Genomic DNA, 18,184 nt, shown 5'->3' with positions numbered 1-18,184 from the left:
TTCTCTCATATGTTTAGGAGGGAGAGAGAGAGAGAGAGAGAGAGAGAGAGAGAGAGAGAGAGAGAGAGAGAGAGAGAGAGAGAGAGAGAGAGAGAGAGAGAGAGAGAGAGAGAGAGAGAGAGAGACAGAGAAGGAGAGAGACAGAGAAGGAGAGAGACAGAGAGGGAGAGACAGAGGGAGGGAGAGAGACAGAGAGGGAGAGATAGAGAGGAGAGACAGACAGACAGACAGACAGACAGACAGACAGAGATACAAACACACAATCCGGCATGTGCCCGTCTCGTCCTCTGTTGACCCGTGCAATCATTTTAATACTGATTTATGTAATGGCCATTTAACCAGTTGGCCCCATCCTGGCGGTGGTCGTGAGGAACGTAGCTACTATGCTTAGGATGGCAGCCGCTGTGGTGGTGGTGGCGGTGAGGATGGCAGCCGCTGTGGTGGTGGTGGCGGTGAGGATGGCAGCCGCTGTGGTGGTGGTGGCGGTGAGGATGGCAGCCGCTGTGGTGGTGGTGGCGGTGAGGAAGGCAGCCGCTGTGGTGGTGGTGGCGGTGAGGAAGGCAGCCGCTGTGGTGGTGGTGGCGGTGAGGATGGCAGCCGCTGTGGTGGTGGTGGCGGTGAGGAAGGCAGCCGCTGTGGTGGTGGTGGCGGTGAGGATGGCAGCCGCTGTGGTGGTGGTGGTGGTGGTGAGGATGGCAGCCGCTGTGGTGGTGGTGGCGGTGAGGATGGCAGCCGCTGTGGTGGTGGTGGCGGTGAGGATGGCAGCCGCTGTGGTGGTGGTGGCGGTGAGGATGGCAGCCGCTGTGGTGGTGGTGGCGGTGAGGATGGCAGCCGCTGTGGTGGTGGTGGCGGTGAGGAAGGCAGCCGCTGTGGTGGTGGTGGCGGTGAGGATGGCAGCCGCTGTGGTGGTGGTGGCGGTGAGGATGGCAGCCGCTGTGGTGGTGGTGGCGGTGAGGATGGCAGCCGCTGTGGTGGTGGTGGCGGTGAGGATGGCAGCCGCTGTGGTGGTGGTGGCGGTGAGGATGGCAGCCGCTGTGGTGGTGGTGGCGGTGAGGATGGCAGCCGCTGTGGTGGTGGTGGCGGTGAGGATGGCAGCCGCTGTGGTGGTGGTGGCGGTGAGGAAGGCAGCCGCTGTGGTGGTGGTGGCGGTGAGGATGGCAGCCGCTGTGGTGGTGGTGGCGGTGAGGATGGCAGCCGCTGTGGTGGTGGTGGCGGTGAGGATGGCAGCCGCTGTGGTGGTGGTGGCGGTGAGGATGGCAGCCGCTGTGGTGGTGGTGGTGGTGAGGATGGCAGCCGCTGTGGCTGTGGTGAGGACTGTTGTGAGATCTGTCCCAAAGGCCGCTGTGAGGAATACACTGACCACCCAAGTCAGTGGTGCCGACCACTATATCCTGAAGCTCTGAGGATAGGCAGGATCTACCTATCCTGCCCTTACCTCACCCGCCTCTTCACCTCACAGTGTCACTGTATTTCTGCTCTCCATTCTAAGTTTCCTCTGGATTATTCCACCCTTCCTATCTCTCCTCTTTCTCCTCTGATCAAGTTTCTGCTTCGCTTCTTCCCACAAGTAAAGTCGGCTTAAAAGCTTTTATTGGAGACATTAAGTACCGTGAGAGCGTGTGATCAAGATGGCGTCCTTCCTCGTGCTGGAGGGGTCCGTCTGTGCCCAGGGGCCAGATTTACGAATCAGTTACGCAAGCACTGACGAACCTGTACATCTTTTCTCAATCTTTGGCGGCTTTGTTTACAATTATTAAACAGTTAATGAGCTTCGAAGCACCAGGAGGCTCTTTATAACAATAACAACCGTTGATTGGGAAGTTTTCATGCTCGTAAACTGTTTAATAAATGTAACCAAAGCCGTCGTAGATTGAGGAAAGATGTACACGTTCGTAAGTACTTGCGTAACTGCTTCGTGAATCTGGCCCATCATGCCTTTATTTTGACTGATCCGCTTCCTCACAACTTAGTTCCTTCATTGTTGGTCTCACTGGTGGCCCTGCCTGACTCACATAATTTGATCCTTGTGAATCTTGTGACAATCACCCGAATGTTGTCACTTGCATCTCCAGACACGATCAAAGTCTTCCTTACGCTTGACACTGAACGCGAGGAATACTTTGAGGAACCTCCACACAGTTCCTCGACTCGTGGAGTTCATAGAGAGTATCTGTGCAGTGCTGCTGAGGTCCAGGTTAGTGAGCCTCCTATCATAACTCACACTATATTCCAGTCTCGCTTCATACAGGTCGGCGTTCAATCCCCGACCGTCCAAGTGGTTCCTTCCCCCCACCCCCCTCCCCATCCCAAATCCTTATCCTGACCCCGTCCCAGTGCTATATAGTCGTAATGGGTGGTTATAAATAGGAGCTGCCGCGTATGAGGCCAATAGGCCTTCTGCAGTTACCATTATTCTTACGTTCTTAATGGCTCGGCGCTTTCCCTTGATAATTCCCTGCCTCAGGGAGGCTGTACAGGTGAGGGGCTCCAGAGATGTTTACCTGAGCCGTGAGGTGTGTCGGAGGGTGTAATTAGATGGTCGATCAATTGGGAGATTGAGATGAATCTGATGCGAGATTTGAGACCAATTATGCCTATCGACTGAGCAATAATGCGAGAATTACACGATGAAATCACAATAGCCCCAAGTATATATATTAGAAAATCTTTGGAGCAGGACGGGGGGATCGAACCTGTGTCCTGGAACTCCCGGACGCGCGTCCGAGGGTTATCAAGCAGCCCATCTTAAGACAAGGGATATGACGTCATCAGTTCGCTTCAGAAACTCGTATTTTCGTGATATTCGTCCAATTGTTTTTTAATCTGAGTCGAATCAAACTTGATTTGTGGTGAGAAAAGCTGACACACTTGTGAGCGCATTGTTCAAATGTCAAAGGCACAGCAAGCCTTTGACTAGTGTCATATCTGACCTTTTGAGGAAAATTTGAAGAAACCGATTATTTCTTTAACGTGTGTGTGTGTGTGTGTGTGTGTGTGTGTGTGTGTGTGTGTGTGTGTGTGTGTGTGTGTGTGTGTGTGTGTGTGTGTGTGTGTGTGTGTGTGTGTGTGTGTGTGAGCATTAGGGTGAGCGTGCATACTGATATTCACATATTTGCGCCTACAGGCCTGAGCGTTCCAAACACCGGAAGTCTAATATAAGGACTCCCGACTTATATATATCATATCAATTAGGCCAACTACTGACCATCCCCGGGATGCAACCCACAGCAGCTGTCTAACTCTGAAATATCTATTTACTGCATGGTGAACAGAGGCAGCAGGCAGAAAAGAAACGTTGCCCAAATGCTTTTATCCTGCCGATACAATCAAACAATCATCAGTTGTAAGCGGAAGACTCAGCCTACTGCGCCACAGAACCCTCTGTGTTTTTAAGTACTTACCTATTTGTACCTGCAGGATCGAGCCGTTAGCTCTTGGGCTCTGCATTTCTACCTGTATGTAGTCTAAAGTTCCAGGTTTAATACAGGTGCAGTGAATGCGGTTCTCCAGTGTCTCTAAGCACCTGTAGTGATCTACGTGTTCTACAAGTAAGCAAAGAGTGAGATCAGGTAATCTGGCCAATATGACTATATGAGTCAGTAGTTGAAAGTTGGACAAAACAGTAAAGGACAAAGTATCGGTGCTGGTCACAAAGAGTAAGAACTACTCGGCAATATTGAACGGGGATATTTTTGTCCAGGAAAAGTTCAGAATTTTAAAGAGAAGAGTTTGTTTTATTCCAAACACAGATGAGAGTGTAGTTAAGAGGCACCGGGCTGGCCCGGGAGGAGAAACACCAGCGGGTAAGTCTACCGAAGACGTTTCATTAATTATTTAACACGACTATTAGTATCGGGGCCGTGTGTTCTGGAGAGGTCAGCCAGCACGCAGGCCACCGTGCCTTGAGATGTCCTCTAGTCCGGACACTACGGTGGCCAACCTGACGGGGGCCGCTGACACTGCTCCAGGCGGCGGTAAGCGATGACCTACGGGGTCGGGGCAGCGGGTCCTGCCAGAAGGGGTGGGTAACAGGTAGGTACAGAGGTACAGAGGTGTAAGACCGGTTGTGAGCTTCTCTACACCTCAAACAATCGTCTGGTACACCGTAGAGGACCTCACTGGTGCCAACACCACAGCCACAGGGCCGGGCATGTGACCCACAGTCTCACCGGACACCCCACACATACTCCCACCATATATAACTTACACTTTATCTTTTCTGCTTTAAGTATGACGCGGAGCCTCAAGCATAAATAGACCCTGTGGGAAGAGTGCAGCCCCACCCCGACGCCGCCCCCCACACTCAGCCCACTCCCCACCCCGACGCCGCCCCCCACCCTCAGCCCACTCCCCACCCCGACGCCGCCCCCCACCACCATGGCGTCTCAGAGTCTGTACTGTACTGTACCAATAAACCAGAGTCTGCGGAGAGACTGCTGGACAATAGAGCAGTCTTAGAACTATATGCTGGACCAATGTAAAGCAGATTCTCTGGATTCTGCTGGACAATAAAGCTAAGTTTCAGGACTGTGCTGGCCCAATAGAGCAGTCTCAGGGATGCTGTCGACCAATATAGCAGTCTGAAGGTTTTTTTTTTTAGTCAGAAGGCTGTGGTAGACCAATAGTGTACAGTCTGAGGACCGTCCTGGACCAATAGTGTACAGTCTGAGGACCGTCCTGGACCAATAGTGTACAGTCTGAGGACCGTCCTGGACCAATAGTGTACAGTCTGAGGACCGTCCTGGACCAATAGTATACAGTCTGAGGACCGTGCTGGACCAATAGTATACAGTCTGAGGACCGTCCTGGACCAATAGTATACAGTCTGAGGACCGTGCTGGACCAATAGTATACAGTCTGAGGACCGTGCTGGACCAATAGTGTACAGTCTGAGAACCGTGCTGGACCAATAGTGTACAGTCTAAGGACCATGCTGGACCAATAGTGTACAGTCTGAGGACCGTGCTGGACCAATAGTGTACAGTCTGAGGACCATGCTGGACCAATAGTGTACAGTCTGAGGACCATGCTGGACCAATAGTGTACAGTCTGAGGACCGTGCTGGACCAATAGTGTACAGTCTGAGGACCGTGCTGGACCAATAATACAGTCTGAGGACCGTGCTGGACCAATAATACAGTCTGAGGACCGTGCTGGACCAATAGTGTACAGTCTGAGGACCGTGCTGGACCAATAGTGTACAGTCTGAGGACCGTGCTGGACCAATAGTGTACAGTCTGAGGACCGTGCTGGACCAATAATACAGTCTGAGGACCGTGCTGGACCAATAATACAGTCTGAGGACCGTGCTGGACCAATAATACAGTCTGAGGACCGTGCTGGACCAATAATACAGTCTGAGGACCGTGCTGGACCAATAATATAGTCTGAGGACCGTGCTGGACCAATAATACAGTCTGAGGACCGTGCTGGACCAATAATACAGTCTAAGGACCGTCCTGGACCAATAATACAGTCTGAGGACCGTGCTGGACCAATAATACAGTCTGAGGACCGTCCTGGACCAATAATACAGTCTAAGGACCGTCCTGGACCAATAATACAGTCTAAGGACTGTCCTGGACCAATAATACAGTCTAAGGACCGTCCTGGACCAATAATACAGTCTGAGGACCGTGCTGGACCAATAATACAGTCTCACGATACAGTAACGAGTCTTGTCTTTCGTCAAATTAATACTTTTCCGTATTATTCAGGTGGGGAGTCGTGGCCATGACGTCATTGGTCGGAACTAAAGCTGCCCGTATACATGTAGCCTTCAGCTGAACCCACCAGCTCCTCCCTCCCACTGAACCCACCAGCTCCTCCCTCCCACTGAACCCACCAGCTCCTCCCTCCCACTGAACCCACCAGCTCCTCCCTCCCACTGAACCCACCAGCTCCTCCCTCCCACTGAACCCACCAGCTCCTCCCTCCCACTGAACCCACCAGCTCCTCCCTCCCACTGAACCCACCAGCTCCTCCCTCCCACTGAACCCACCTGCATGGACGCAGAGGTGAACCCACCTACACAAATCTGCCACTTAACCCACCTACCGAACACAATATAGTACTAACTCTACCTACAAGAATTTTGTTCCTCATCTGACCAATTTTGCTCCCACCTAGATGAAGTAAACCCCCGTACACACCTGTATGAACCTCCCACTGACAGTGGCGCCAATGACTTCATGTATGCAGGTCGGGGCGCCCCTGACCCTATGTTATACGCATTCAACACTGCTTCCCGTTTTCTACGGACGACCCTAGGAGTGAGGAAGAACCTCTAACACATCTTCCTACGTCTTGTATGTCACTCATTCCTGTAGACACACTCTCCTCCCCGTGGCTCCTGCTCACTTTCCCCGTATTTTGTATCCACGAGATAACGTAACATTAAGCGTTAGTAAATGCTAATTTGTTTGGCGATTAGTTCACTTGGGAGAGCAAGTCCCAGCTGTGGCTGGGAACACGTGACAGGATGAACAACATGTTCTTATCAGGGGAAGGGAGTGCTGAACAGGTTGGTATGGTGGTATGTTCATTCACAGGATGAGTGACGCGGCCCAATAAACTCGTCCTTGGAGACAAACTTATGCAGTGTCTTCAGTGGGGGGGGGGGGCGTGTGGCCGGAGTGGGGGGCGTGTGGCCGGAGTGGGGGGCGTGTGGCCAGAGTGGGGGGCGTGTGGCTGGAGTGGGGGGCGTGTGGCCGGAGTGGGGGGTGTGTCAACGCGGCTCTGGAGTGATGCCAGCGAGCACACGCGGCTCTCACTGAGCTCGAGGGATCCGCCAAGATTACTTCCATCTTTACTGTTTCTGGGAAAGTTTTGTTGGTGTCCCGAAGTTGACTGGCAGAGAGAGTGGCCAACACAACGTGAAGTCTCTTGTGAAAAATGCTGCCAGTACTGGCGCTACTTGATACTATTGACGCTACTTGGCACTGCTGACGTTCCTTGACACTGCTGACCCCACTTGCCAACTATGACGCGCTATGGCCGTACTGACGCTACTTGAGAATAATGGTGCGCCTTGACAGTACTGACGCTACTTGACAGTTAACATTTGTTGGCAGTATTGGGGCTGCTTGCCTATACAAGTGAGATGTCAAGTAGCGTCAATGCTGTTAAGCAGCGTTATTACAGTCAAGGAGCGTCTATACTATTCAGTTGTGAGTCGTGTGTAAACTGCTTTTCATTCACAAACAAGGGGTTTGGCAGCTGGATTAACGAGCTTGGATCTTTGCATACGAGGGCGGGCAATGGAACGAGGTAGTCAAATCCGTTGTGGATACTCCTTAGAGTAGTAAAGATGGAGATTGAGACGGGCAGTGGAGGTGACAGTAGCCAGAGAGGACAGTCACCAGCACGCGGGAAGTCACACGGACTCCCATACTCGGCTTCTTTCTCACATTCTTGATAGTGAATGGGTCGTCTCTTGGAAGTTATAGAATGAAATACCATTTCGCGGATCCACTGACCACCAGTCCAAAACTGGACTGGTTCCATTACAAAGGAAAATTTTCCTCAAGTCCCTGATTGTGACGCGAGGAAAATGTTGGAAATTTTAGCGTCCGTTCTCTAAGGGTCAGAACGAATTGAAGATTTCTCAAATCCTAGCAACTCCCAGGAGAGCTATGTAGAGGTGGTCAATGTTAAGGTGTTTTAGTTTATTTGTGATGGTTAAGACTAGTGGAGTCAGGTGGTAGAACAACAATAGGTGTAAATTAAGACAGGTATGGGATCCTTCACAGCTCACAAGACGGGTATGGGATCTCTGAACAAAAAATTATTTTCGGAGTTTGGTAATACAATTTAGAGTTTTAAATATATAGTAAAATCCTGGGTACTGTACGAGGTAATCCTGCTAGTCACTGGCCACTGGTTCAAATCATACATAATACTTACCAATACAACACTTATTCATTGAACATTAGTATTACATTTCTCAGATATGCATATTTCAATAATAACATTTATTCCCGCTGCAGAAATAGATCTGATTGAGTTAGCCACGAAGGTTAATAGAAAACCAGCTATGCTGGTGACGGGCTTGAAAGAAAATGGACGCCTCCGTTTTCTTTTATTATATTTAACTAGCTCTTTGGACTGAAGCTATTCCCTTATTCCGGTCACACGGCCTACACCAAAGGCCGTGTGTAGGCCGTGTGGCCGTACACGTCCTCAACTTCGGCCACACGGCCTACACCATAGGCCGTGTGGCCGTACACGTCCTCAACTTCGGCCTCACGGCCTACACCATAGGCCGTGTGTAGGCCGTGTGGCCGTACACGTCCTCAACTTCGGCCACACGGCCTACACCAAAGGCCGTGTGTAGGCCGTGTGGCCGTACACGTCCTCAACTTCGGCCACACGGCCTACACCATAGGCCGTGTGTAGGCCGTGTGGCCGTACACGTCCTCAACTTCGGCCTCACGGCCTACAAGACCCACAGATTTGTTTTTGTTGTGCCGCTTAAGTTTATTGGGCAACGTCACTCAGCTTGAGAAGGAACATTGTGCCATAGCAGCATGTACAACACCCCCCAATAGGAAGAACAACAGCTTGGTTGTTCATTCAGACTTGTACCCAGACGCATTTGGGACTTTAACTCTCTCTCAAGTGAGCAGGTCGGCAAATAAGCGGATTAACGTTTGCAAATGCGTAATCTTACATTATCTTGCAGGTGCAAAGTGGGGAATGTATTTAAGCCATCTTACATTATCTTGCAGGTGCAAAGTGGGGAATGTATTTAAGCCATCTTACATTATCTTGCAGGTGCAAAGTGGGGAATGTATTTAAGCCATCTTACATTATCTTGCAGGTGCAAAGTGGGGAATGTATTTAAGCCATCTTACATTATCTTGCAGGTGCAAAGTGGGGAATGTATTTAAGCCATCTTACATTATCTTGCAGGTGCAAAGTGGGGAATGTATTTAAGCCATCTTACATTATCTTGCAGGTGCAAAGTGGGGAATGTATTTAAGCCATCTTACATTATCTTGCAGGTGCAAAGTGGGGAATGTATTTAAGCCAGCACATCTGTTTCTTCATTTCCAGAGATTCCAATGTGTGAGGGAGTACACTTGAACTCTACGACCCTTTCCCAGTTACGTAACATATTCTCAGTCTTAATTTCAGCGACTGTCACTCTGTTTTCTCTTTTATAAGGCTTCGAAGTACGGCTTTTGTGGCAATGCAGATCACTGTTTATTTTGTCGTTCTTTTCCTCTTTGAAAAACATTATTGCTAATTACAGTGCATGTTGCATCAGCCTTGCCATGGTATAAATAGCAGATCCATCAAGGATTTAATTTAAGTAGTTTGCCAACTTTATTAGTTTCCTGGATATATTTGTCTCGTTTCCTTATCGAAACATGTCGATTGTTAAATTGTTAATTATAATCTTGCATGGTTCATCCTCCGAGGTTAGGGATGGAGGGTGTCATCCCCACACGTATAGGCTGGCAGGCATGATCAAGCACATGGGGCTCTTCCAGGTAGCAATCTGATCGATCATGCCACTTTGTGCTATTCCTGCTTTCTCCTGTTATTAGTTCAGAACTCAGTATTGTTATTGGAGTGCGGAGTTCCTGGCAATCTTTATTGAAAGCCTAGCCTTCAATTCTTAACAAAACATGGTAAAGTAATGGTTTGGTATTTTGGAGGACAGAATCATTGTTGTGGCTAAATTTTGTATACGTCAAACGTTTTCAGATCGCCTAAAAAAGTATGTACGCAAGACTGTTGCGGCCCAGTCTATGACGGAGCGGACATGTGCTGTGTTCATTATTTTAGTAACGAGTGTAGCAGGGGGTCAGTAACGAGTGCTGTGGGGTGGTGGGGGGGTCAGTAACAAGTGCTGTGGGGTGGTGGGGGGGTCAGTAACGAGTGCTGTGGGGTGGTGGGGGGTCAGTAACGAGTGCTGTGGGGTGGGTCAGTAACAAGTGCTGTGGGGTGGTGGGGGTCAGTAACGAGTGCTGTGGGGTGGTGGGGGGGTCAGTAACGAGTGCTGTGGGGTGGTGGGGGGGTCAGTAACGAGTGCTGTGGGGTGGTGGGGGGTCAGTAACGAGTGTAGTGGGGGCAGGTGATTAGGAGGAAGTCTTATTCAGCAGTGGGGGTGAAAGGCTGCAGGGCTGAGTGAGTGGGTAAAGGGTAGGAGGATTGAGTGAAAGGAAGTAGGACCGAATATCGGTGAAAACTATTAATTAGGCCCTTAAATTGAGATTGAGTTACTCCTAAATTTTACGTTTTCTTTCTCTTTGGATGCTAAAGAAAACGTACTTTCATTTGGGTGACTGAAGAAAAAATGGCAAAACTCATTTTAAACTATATATTTTGCTTATATATTTTTAGATGTGATAATTTAACATGCTGCAAAACTTAATACTAGTGATTTTATATATATAATACTAATAATAAGGTTTATCTTATTAGGTAATACGCTGTTGGAGACACGCTGTCCAGACATTAACCTGGGAGTACCACAGACACATTCCTCCCCCATGACAATTTATTTTTTATTATAGATGATGAGCCCATGTTGTGTGTGAGTGGTGTCACAGCTGACTGCACACTCCCACCACACACACACACACACACACACACACACACACACACACACACACAGGGAAGCTGCCCGAGGTGAGGTGGTAAGGCCGATGTGACTGAATACTTTCCATTCACCCTCGACCCAGCTCCAGTCCTATGGAATTTAAGCGCCTTTGACTTGTGTATATAATCACTAGGGGGATAAGTGCGCATGCTATGGCACTGAACTGCATCGTTGGCACTGCACTAGCTCTTAGGCACTGTACTTGTGTGTAACATGGTCGTTCTATCACAGTGACTAGGCCTGATGGGTCCTACTCATTTTCCCAGTGATACGTCACGTTAATGTGTTTCTTTGTGTATTAAAAGGTATATCACACGTGAAATCAGTTTTTATTTTGGTATCTGTTCTCATTCTTCTCCGAGACGGGAGATGAGAACAAAAGGGCATGCCTGGAGATGGATATGGGAGGGAAAAAAATAGGTTGGATGCGTCCTGTGGGGATAGGAAGGGTTGGAAATACAGCAGCAGTATATCATCACGTCCAAACCAACGCAGATGGACGTGTGGTTACATTTGTAATGCTCACGTACCTTCAGGAGCCAGCGTGTCTCAGGTCCCGAGGTGAGAGACAGTTCCTGTACCACCTGGACACCGTCTAATCACCACCTGGAACAACCCTAGCAGAGGTAAGGGAGACACAGAGGGATTATACAATGGGTAGCACGTACCTTGGGGAGAAGGAGTGCCTCGACTGGTCAGACTGGCTGCTGGACTGGCGCGACACTGCTGCCCTGGACACGGAGCCCTCTCTCTCGCTGGACGTGTCTCTACGCTCTCTGAAGACAAGATACAAAGGTGCATGTGTTACGTAGTCCTGTTTAAACCATGTTGAACTTCCACACACTTGTACTTATATGTTGAGTAATTCCGGTCGTGTTGCATAGAATGGAACTGCATTAAAGTCTTACAAGGACTGATGTGAGATAGTTAAATGGGTCAGGCTGGGGTGTGATAATGGGGCCTGTGTGGGGAGTTATTAATTAAGGGTGCCAGGTTGGGATGTGTTAATGAGACTAGGCTGTGAAGGCAGGTGCCAGGTGCGACAGGTGCCACCAGGTGAGACAGGTGCCACCAGGTGAGACAGGTACCACCAGGTGAGACAGGTGCCACCAGGTGAGACAGGTGCCACCAGGTGAGACAGGTGCCACCAGGTGAGACAGGTACCACCAGGTGAGACAGGTACCACCAGGTGAGACAGGTGCCACAAGGTGAGACAGGCTACAAGGGAAGCAGGTGTGGGTACTCACGTGTCACTCTTCTCGGGGTCCGGGAGACAGAAACGGCAGAAGACCAGGACAGAGAGGACGATGAGGAGTCCACCCACCAGGCCGGCCAGCAGCACGTACAGCGTCACTCCGCGACCCACGCCCTGCCCGGGACACAACACCCATGATTAGCACCCACGCTCACCCACTGTGTCTTAACAACAGGGCACTCAAAGATGTGTGTGTGGGGGGGTGATTGGGGTACAGCTCTCACAATGGTCAGGGGCTGAGTGTGTGAGTGTAACAAGGGGTCAGGGGCAGGGGCACTTGGAAACACCACCAGATGACTCTGTTGTAAATATACTTGAAAGTAAATATACCTTTCCCGTACTCACCCTCCCCTCTCTATCCCCCTTATTTACCCCACTCTCTCTCCTCCTCTTCCCCTCCCGCTTCTCTCCACCCATTTTATCTCCACCTCTTCCAGACAGACAACAAATAGGCATTCGAGTATGCATTTAGCTGACCCATCTCACTCACACACGCTCTCTCTCTGTCTCTCTCTCTCTCTCTCTCTCTCTCTCTCTCTCTCTCTCTCTCTCTCTCTCTCTCTCTCTCTCTCTCTCTTTCTGTCTTTTATATCAAATATAAAAAATGTCCAAGAACAATTCAAGACCGTCTGGACTTTTTTGTAGCTTGGTAATTACTGATTAAATTTAAAGCTTATTAAGTTATATTGATGAGACAGGGACAGGGAAAAGGGAAAGACACACACAAGAGAGAGAGAGAGAGAGAGAGAGAGAGAGAGAGAGAGAGAGAGAGAGAGAGAGAGATGCCTTGTACGAACTAGGTCATAATTTACCCACCAAGTCTTCCCATCCCAAGTAAATTTCTGATTGAATTCCTGCTTACTGGCTTACTGGGGCACGCGAGGCCCTTCACGACGCCCGCAGCTGGTGACCCGAAGGTGACCTCGTGAAGGTTCCTCGTGACCTCATTATTCACAAGGAACAATGGCGCTGCGGCCCGGTCTCTAACCAGTTTTCATGGTTGGCAGTCAGGACCTAGATTCGCGAAGCATCATGTGTCTGTTTCTTGAGTGGCTGTGTTACGAAGGGTCTTAAGTGCACTGTCAGAAGACCCCTTACGCCATATTCACCAAGCTGCTCTTGCAGAAGGAAGGAATTATCAGAAGCACTGAGAAGGGATCAGAATAAAGATTTGGGATGGGACGGGGGAAAGGAATGGTGCCCAACTACTTGGACAGTCGGGGATTGAACGCCGACCTGCAGGAAGCGATACCGTCGCTCTACCGTCCAGCCCAAGTGGTTGGACGTGTTCTTGCAGCGTTGGTTGGGGTTTGGCTCTGGTTAACCTGCTTATGGACGTAGGTCACTACTGCCTTTCGCTTAACCAATCAGAGTGAGGGTAACATTAGTCATCTTATTGTTTTGCCAATCACAGTGCCGGCTTAGGTTCAGGAATAAAGTATTCTTGTTAGTTGGTCAGTGGGGTACGACCACGGTCTTAACAACCATCGTGCAGTTGAGAGGTCTTAACAACCGTCGTGCAGTTGAGAGGTCTTAAGTTTAATCCCAAACAAATCCAGATGGAAGCGTCGGTGATGCGGTAAAGGATTATTTAGAGGTAATATAGTAAGAGAAGGCCAGAATATATATATATATATATATATATATATATATATATATATATATATATATATATATATATATATATATATATATATATATATATATATATATATATATATATTTTCTGTGTTTAACCTATTTTTTGCAACGTTGATAAAAATTGGATCCAACTGAATGGTCGTTGGTCAGGTCACCATAAAAATTAAAAATTATAAATATTATTATATATAAAGAACGTATGTAATAAAAATATTTATTTTACATTGTATTTTAATGAATAAATTACTATAATTACTTAATCATTCTATGACTTTATTAAAAAATGGTTGTACCTTTCACTGATTTTACTAAAAATAAGCCAATTCCTAATTATGTAAGGAAAAAATTCCTGAAAAGTAATATATGCTGTTATAATTATCCATTATATAAACAATGGGGAATATTCTTAAGTTCCAATGTTTAGCATTTTATATTTACTTAATATTATTTATTACGTCATATTGTGATGGTATTTTTTATTTTTTTTATTTACAAATATATGTGTTTTTTTTTACACATTTTTAGGCTTCCATTTTTCTACCTGACGTTCCTTGTGGTTCTTAGGAGAGAGTGGGACGTTTGAGTAGTTCTGTGGTTGTCTTGGTCTATATAGAGAGAGCTCTTCTTCGTCTATATAAAGAGCGCTCTTCTTTTTCTAATTTGCATCATTTTCTCTTTTTTCGTAGTGGTACGTGATGATTCTCTCAAAGTTCTGACTAAGGCTTGCAGTACTCAACTGTTGTTCCCAGCTTATTTCTGTGAGTTCGTGGATTTTTACTTCCCAGTTAATATCTGTTATTGAGATATAATTTACTGAATTCTCCTCTTCTATTTGATTATCAGGTTTAATAGACCTTTAACATGTATTGGTAATCATTACGTTTCTTATCAGTTCATCTTTGGGAGATTAAGATCTAGGATTTTTTCTAGTGCTATTATTTGCTGCTTTAAGGGAAATTTGTCAAAGAGCCTTTGGAGGTTTTATGTGTGGGATGACGTCAATCAGACTGTTTCTTGGGATTTCTTAAGATATAACGAAATTTGTCATATTTTCCCATTTAATGTTCCGTAAATTGAGGTCACCGGGCAAGATGATGGTTGGGGGCTGGTTTGCGATGATTTCTTGATGATCCTCGATTATCATCAGTTGGTCTCTAAACTACTGTAGACTTGCATTTGGGGTTTACGTACGAGGACAATAACTACAGTTTGTATTTCGATTTTGACTATCAGCACTTCCATCTTATTTGTGGGCCTTAACAGCTGAGTGCACTGTCCCACAGGGTCTATCCCGCGCCCATAGCTGGGTCCCCCACAGCGCCACCCCACGCCCACAGCTGAGTCCCCCCACAGCGCCACCCCACGCCCACAGCTGGGTCCCCCCACAGCTCCACCCCACGCCCACAGCTTGATCCCCCACAGCGCCACCCCACGCCCATAGCTGGGTCCCCCCCACAGCGCCACCCCACGCCCATAGCTTGGTCCCCCCACAGCGCCACCCCACGTACACAACTGGGTCCCCCCACAGCGCCACCCCACGCCCACAGCTGGGTCCCCCACAGCGCCACCCCACGCCCACAGCAACCTCCAGTACTACAAGCCAGTCACTTGGAGTGAGTGGTGGTGGTGGGGAGTAAGGTGCTACGCCCCACCTGCTCCGGTACACCATTGTCAACCAACAATGGACCAGCCAAAAGATCATTCCTCCCTCCGTGGCGGAGATGGCGTCGTAGTCTGAGCCGTCCTCGCAGCTATGTCAGTCAGTTCCCTTTTTCACCATCTCAATTCCATTTCTTATTTCGTTAAAAAAAAATTGTTGTCACATATAGTGGTCGTGAATGGGAGTGAGTTGAGGGATGACGAAGAGAGGGAGGAGTGAAAATCACGAATAAAACAATAGGAACAAGAAGGAGATGAAGAAAAAGGTCATACTACAGAGTAAAGTATACAGAGAAATGTTATTTTTACACCGTTACTTGGGCCTAAAGCCAAGGACTGGGACCGGATAGGATATTCAGCGCCATGATTGGCCTACAACTCCATCCGCCAATCTGAGGGTTGTTGTTGTTGTTGTTAAAGATTCGCTACCTGGAACAAAGTTCCAAGTAGCACGGGCTATGGCGAGCCCGTATAATCTGAGGGACAGTCAGAGTGGCAGTCTAAAGCTGCTCAGGGTTCGAACTGGGGGCTACCAGAGTGGGGCGAGCCAGCAAGCACGAGACACAGCCCGAACTCTCTCCATTTGCCTCTCCGTAACAAATATAACTGTTTTGTCTAACCAGAAACATACCAACCCAAGCAACCCACCTAACCTATCTCATTAAGGCCAATATATTGGAAACGTCAATATTAGGGTGCTATGATTTGTATTAACACGTCGCATTCTTAGTGGATTACTCTATTCCGTAAAAAACTGCGATGTATTAGATGGGAGGAACAGGTTGCAGCTAGAGAGATATGTCAGTTCTCCGCAACTCAGGACGTGGGAGATATGGATGTAGATAAAAAGTGTCTTTCAGGAAATATTCAGTTCCACACAAACGGATGGACAGACGAATGAATAACTGGGTTGACTTACAGACGCATAAATGGACGGACTGAAGGACGGAGAGACAGAGGAACGGGCGGACTGACGGACGGACGGAGAGACAGAGGAACGGGCGGACTGACGGACGGACGGAGAGACAGAGGAACGGACGGACTGAAGGACGGAGAGACAGAGGAACGGACGGACTGAAGGACGGAGAGAGAGGAACGGGCGGACTGACGGACGGACGGAGAGACAGAGGAACGGACGGACAGGGTCTTGGGAAGCAAGTCACGCCACACGCTGCGAGAGAGGATGGCATGTCACTCAATTCTCCGTATTTCTAAGGCTCACTTGATTGTCCGTACCAGCTGGGGCGGATGTGGACTCGCTGTTTTGTAATACATTGTAATTTGATTGGAACGGGTTATTCATGCCCGTGCCACCTTTTGGGTGGCTTAATCTTTATCAAATCAGGGGTTGAGAATCCTGCTGGCCTTGTCATCCATCTGTTACTCCTCTTTCTTTCTTCTTGTAAGAGGTTTCTAATATTTTTGTTTCTTTAACTCCGGTCAGATATATATAGTAACGGGTATATGGTAACGGGTCAAATATATATGGTAACGGGAGGGAGTATCTGCCATAGGTGTGTGTATTCACCTAGTTGTGCTTGCGAGGGTTGAGCTCTGCTCTATCGGTCCGCCTCTCAAGTGTCAATCAACTGTTTCTAACTACTACTACTATTTTTCCCTCCACTACACACACACACACACACACACACAGAGGAAGCAGCCCGTGACAGCTGGCTAACTCCCAGGTACCTATTTACTGCTAGGTAACAGGGGCATAGGGTGAAATAAACTCTGCCCATTGTTGGTGTGTATGTGTGTGTGTGTGTGTGTGTGTGTGTGTGTGTGTGTGTGTGTGTGTGTGTGTGTGTGTGTGTGTGTGTGTGTGTGTAAGTCAACATATAGACCTGAAAGTGTATGAATTAATTGAGTGTGGAGTGAAGGGAGAGGCGTGCCGGGCGACTGTTGTAAACATCTCGCTGTTTTGGGTGGCATCCGCTCAGGAGAGAAGTTGTTAACAGAATCCCTATAGAATCAGCGGGTTCCAGTTCGAGTTCCGTAAATATTGATAATATAAATTCCTACTTTCACCCCTAGCGTTTATGCGTGTAAAGAAAGTTGTGTAGCATACATGAGAATATATTAATTAAACACCTTTAATACCGTATCAATATACAAACAATCCAACAGCACTCTGCGTAATTAATCAAGGCGAGCAACAAACACACATCGATACACGCAAAACACAAACATTCTTGCTTACACACGTAAACAAACACAACGATTAACCAGACAAAGGAAGGTGGAGTCCACTCCCCTGAATACTTCATGAAGGAGCAGGCAGGGCGCCCCACCGTTGCCCTGGTGATGACCAGGAGGAGGCGGGACCTGCCCTGCCTCCCCCCAGTACATCCCATAGGCCTAAGGTTTTATATAAGAATTTCGTGGGTTAAATTTTTGCACACACACACACGCACATCGCCAGTGTGCAGACTCACTCCTCAGGCTCCTCACTGTGTAACTACACACTAGGCTTCACTATTCACGTCTGGGTTAAGATTCAACCATCCACGATCTTGAAGAGCATAGAATGAAGGCTACTACACTGAAAGCTCGACTTGAGAATGGTCCTACCAAATAAACTAATATTAATATATATATATATATATATATATATATATATATATATATATATATATATATATATATATATATATATATATATATATATATATTATTAACTATGACCGAAAAAGTAAGATTAATAATTCTAACACGAATTTTCTCAATATTTCTTATGGTTCTTTTCACTGTTGATAGTAATTGAAAAATCAATTCTCCAAAATTAATTTTTTATTTTTTTTTTCAGAATTGATTTTTCATTTACCATCAACAGTGAAAAGAACCATAAGAAATATTGAGTAAATTCGTGTTAGAATTATTAATCTTACTTTTTCGGTCATATTTAATATATATATATATATATATATATATATATATATATATATATATATATATATATATATATATATATATATATATATATATATATATATATATACATTTTAAGCACACACACA

The 18,184-nt window shown here is 47.4% G+C and overlaps 1 protein-coding gene across 1 annotated transcript in view; it reads right to left on the bottom strand.

Moving 5' to 3' along the window:
- LOC123774778 (uncharacterized) overlaps nt 1-18,184 on the bottom strand; it is a 285,909-nt gene that overhangs the window by 123,464 nt on the left and 144,261 nt on the right. Inside the window, exons 4-5 of the mRNA XM_045769374.2 lie at nt 11,860-11,981; nt 11,281-11,388 (exon numbers count right to left, since the gene is read on the bottom strand). Of these exons, the coding sequence (XP_045625330.2) occupies nt 11,281-11,388; nt 11,860-11,981 (230 nt within the window). The remainder of the gene's footprint in view (nt 1-11,280; nt 11,389-11,859; nt 11,982-18,184) is intronic.

The sequence above is a fragment of the Procambarus clarkii genome, chromosome 68, assembly GCF_040958095.1.
Source record: "Procambarus clarkii isolate CNS0578487 chromosome 68, FALCON_Pclarkii_2.0, whole genome shotgun sequence".
Taxonomy (NCBI): domain Eukaryota; kingdom Metazoa; phylum Arthropoda; class Malacostraca; order Decapoda; family Cambaridae; genus Procambarus; species Procambarus clarkii.
This window is presented reverse-complemented; position numbering and strand designations above follow the sequence as displayed.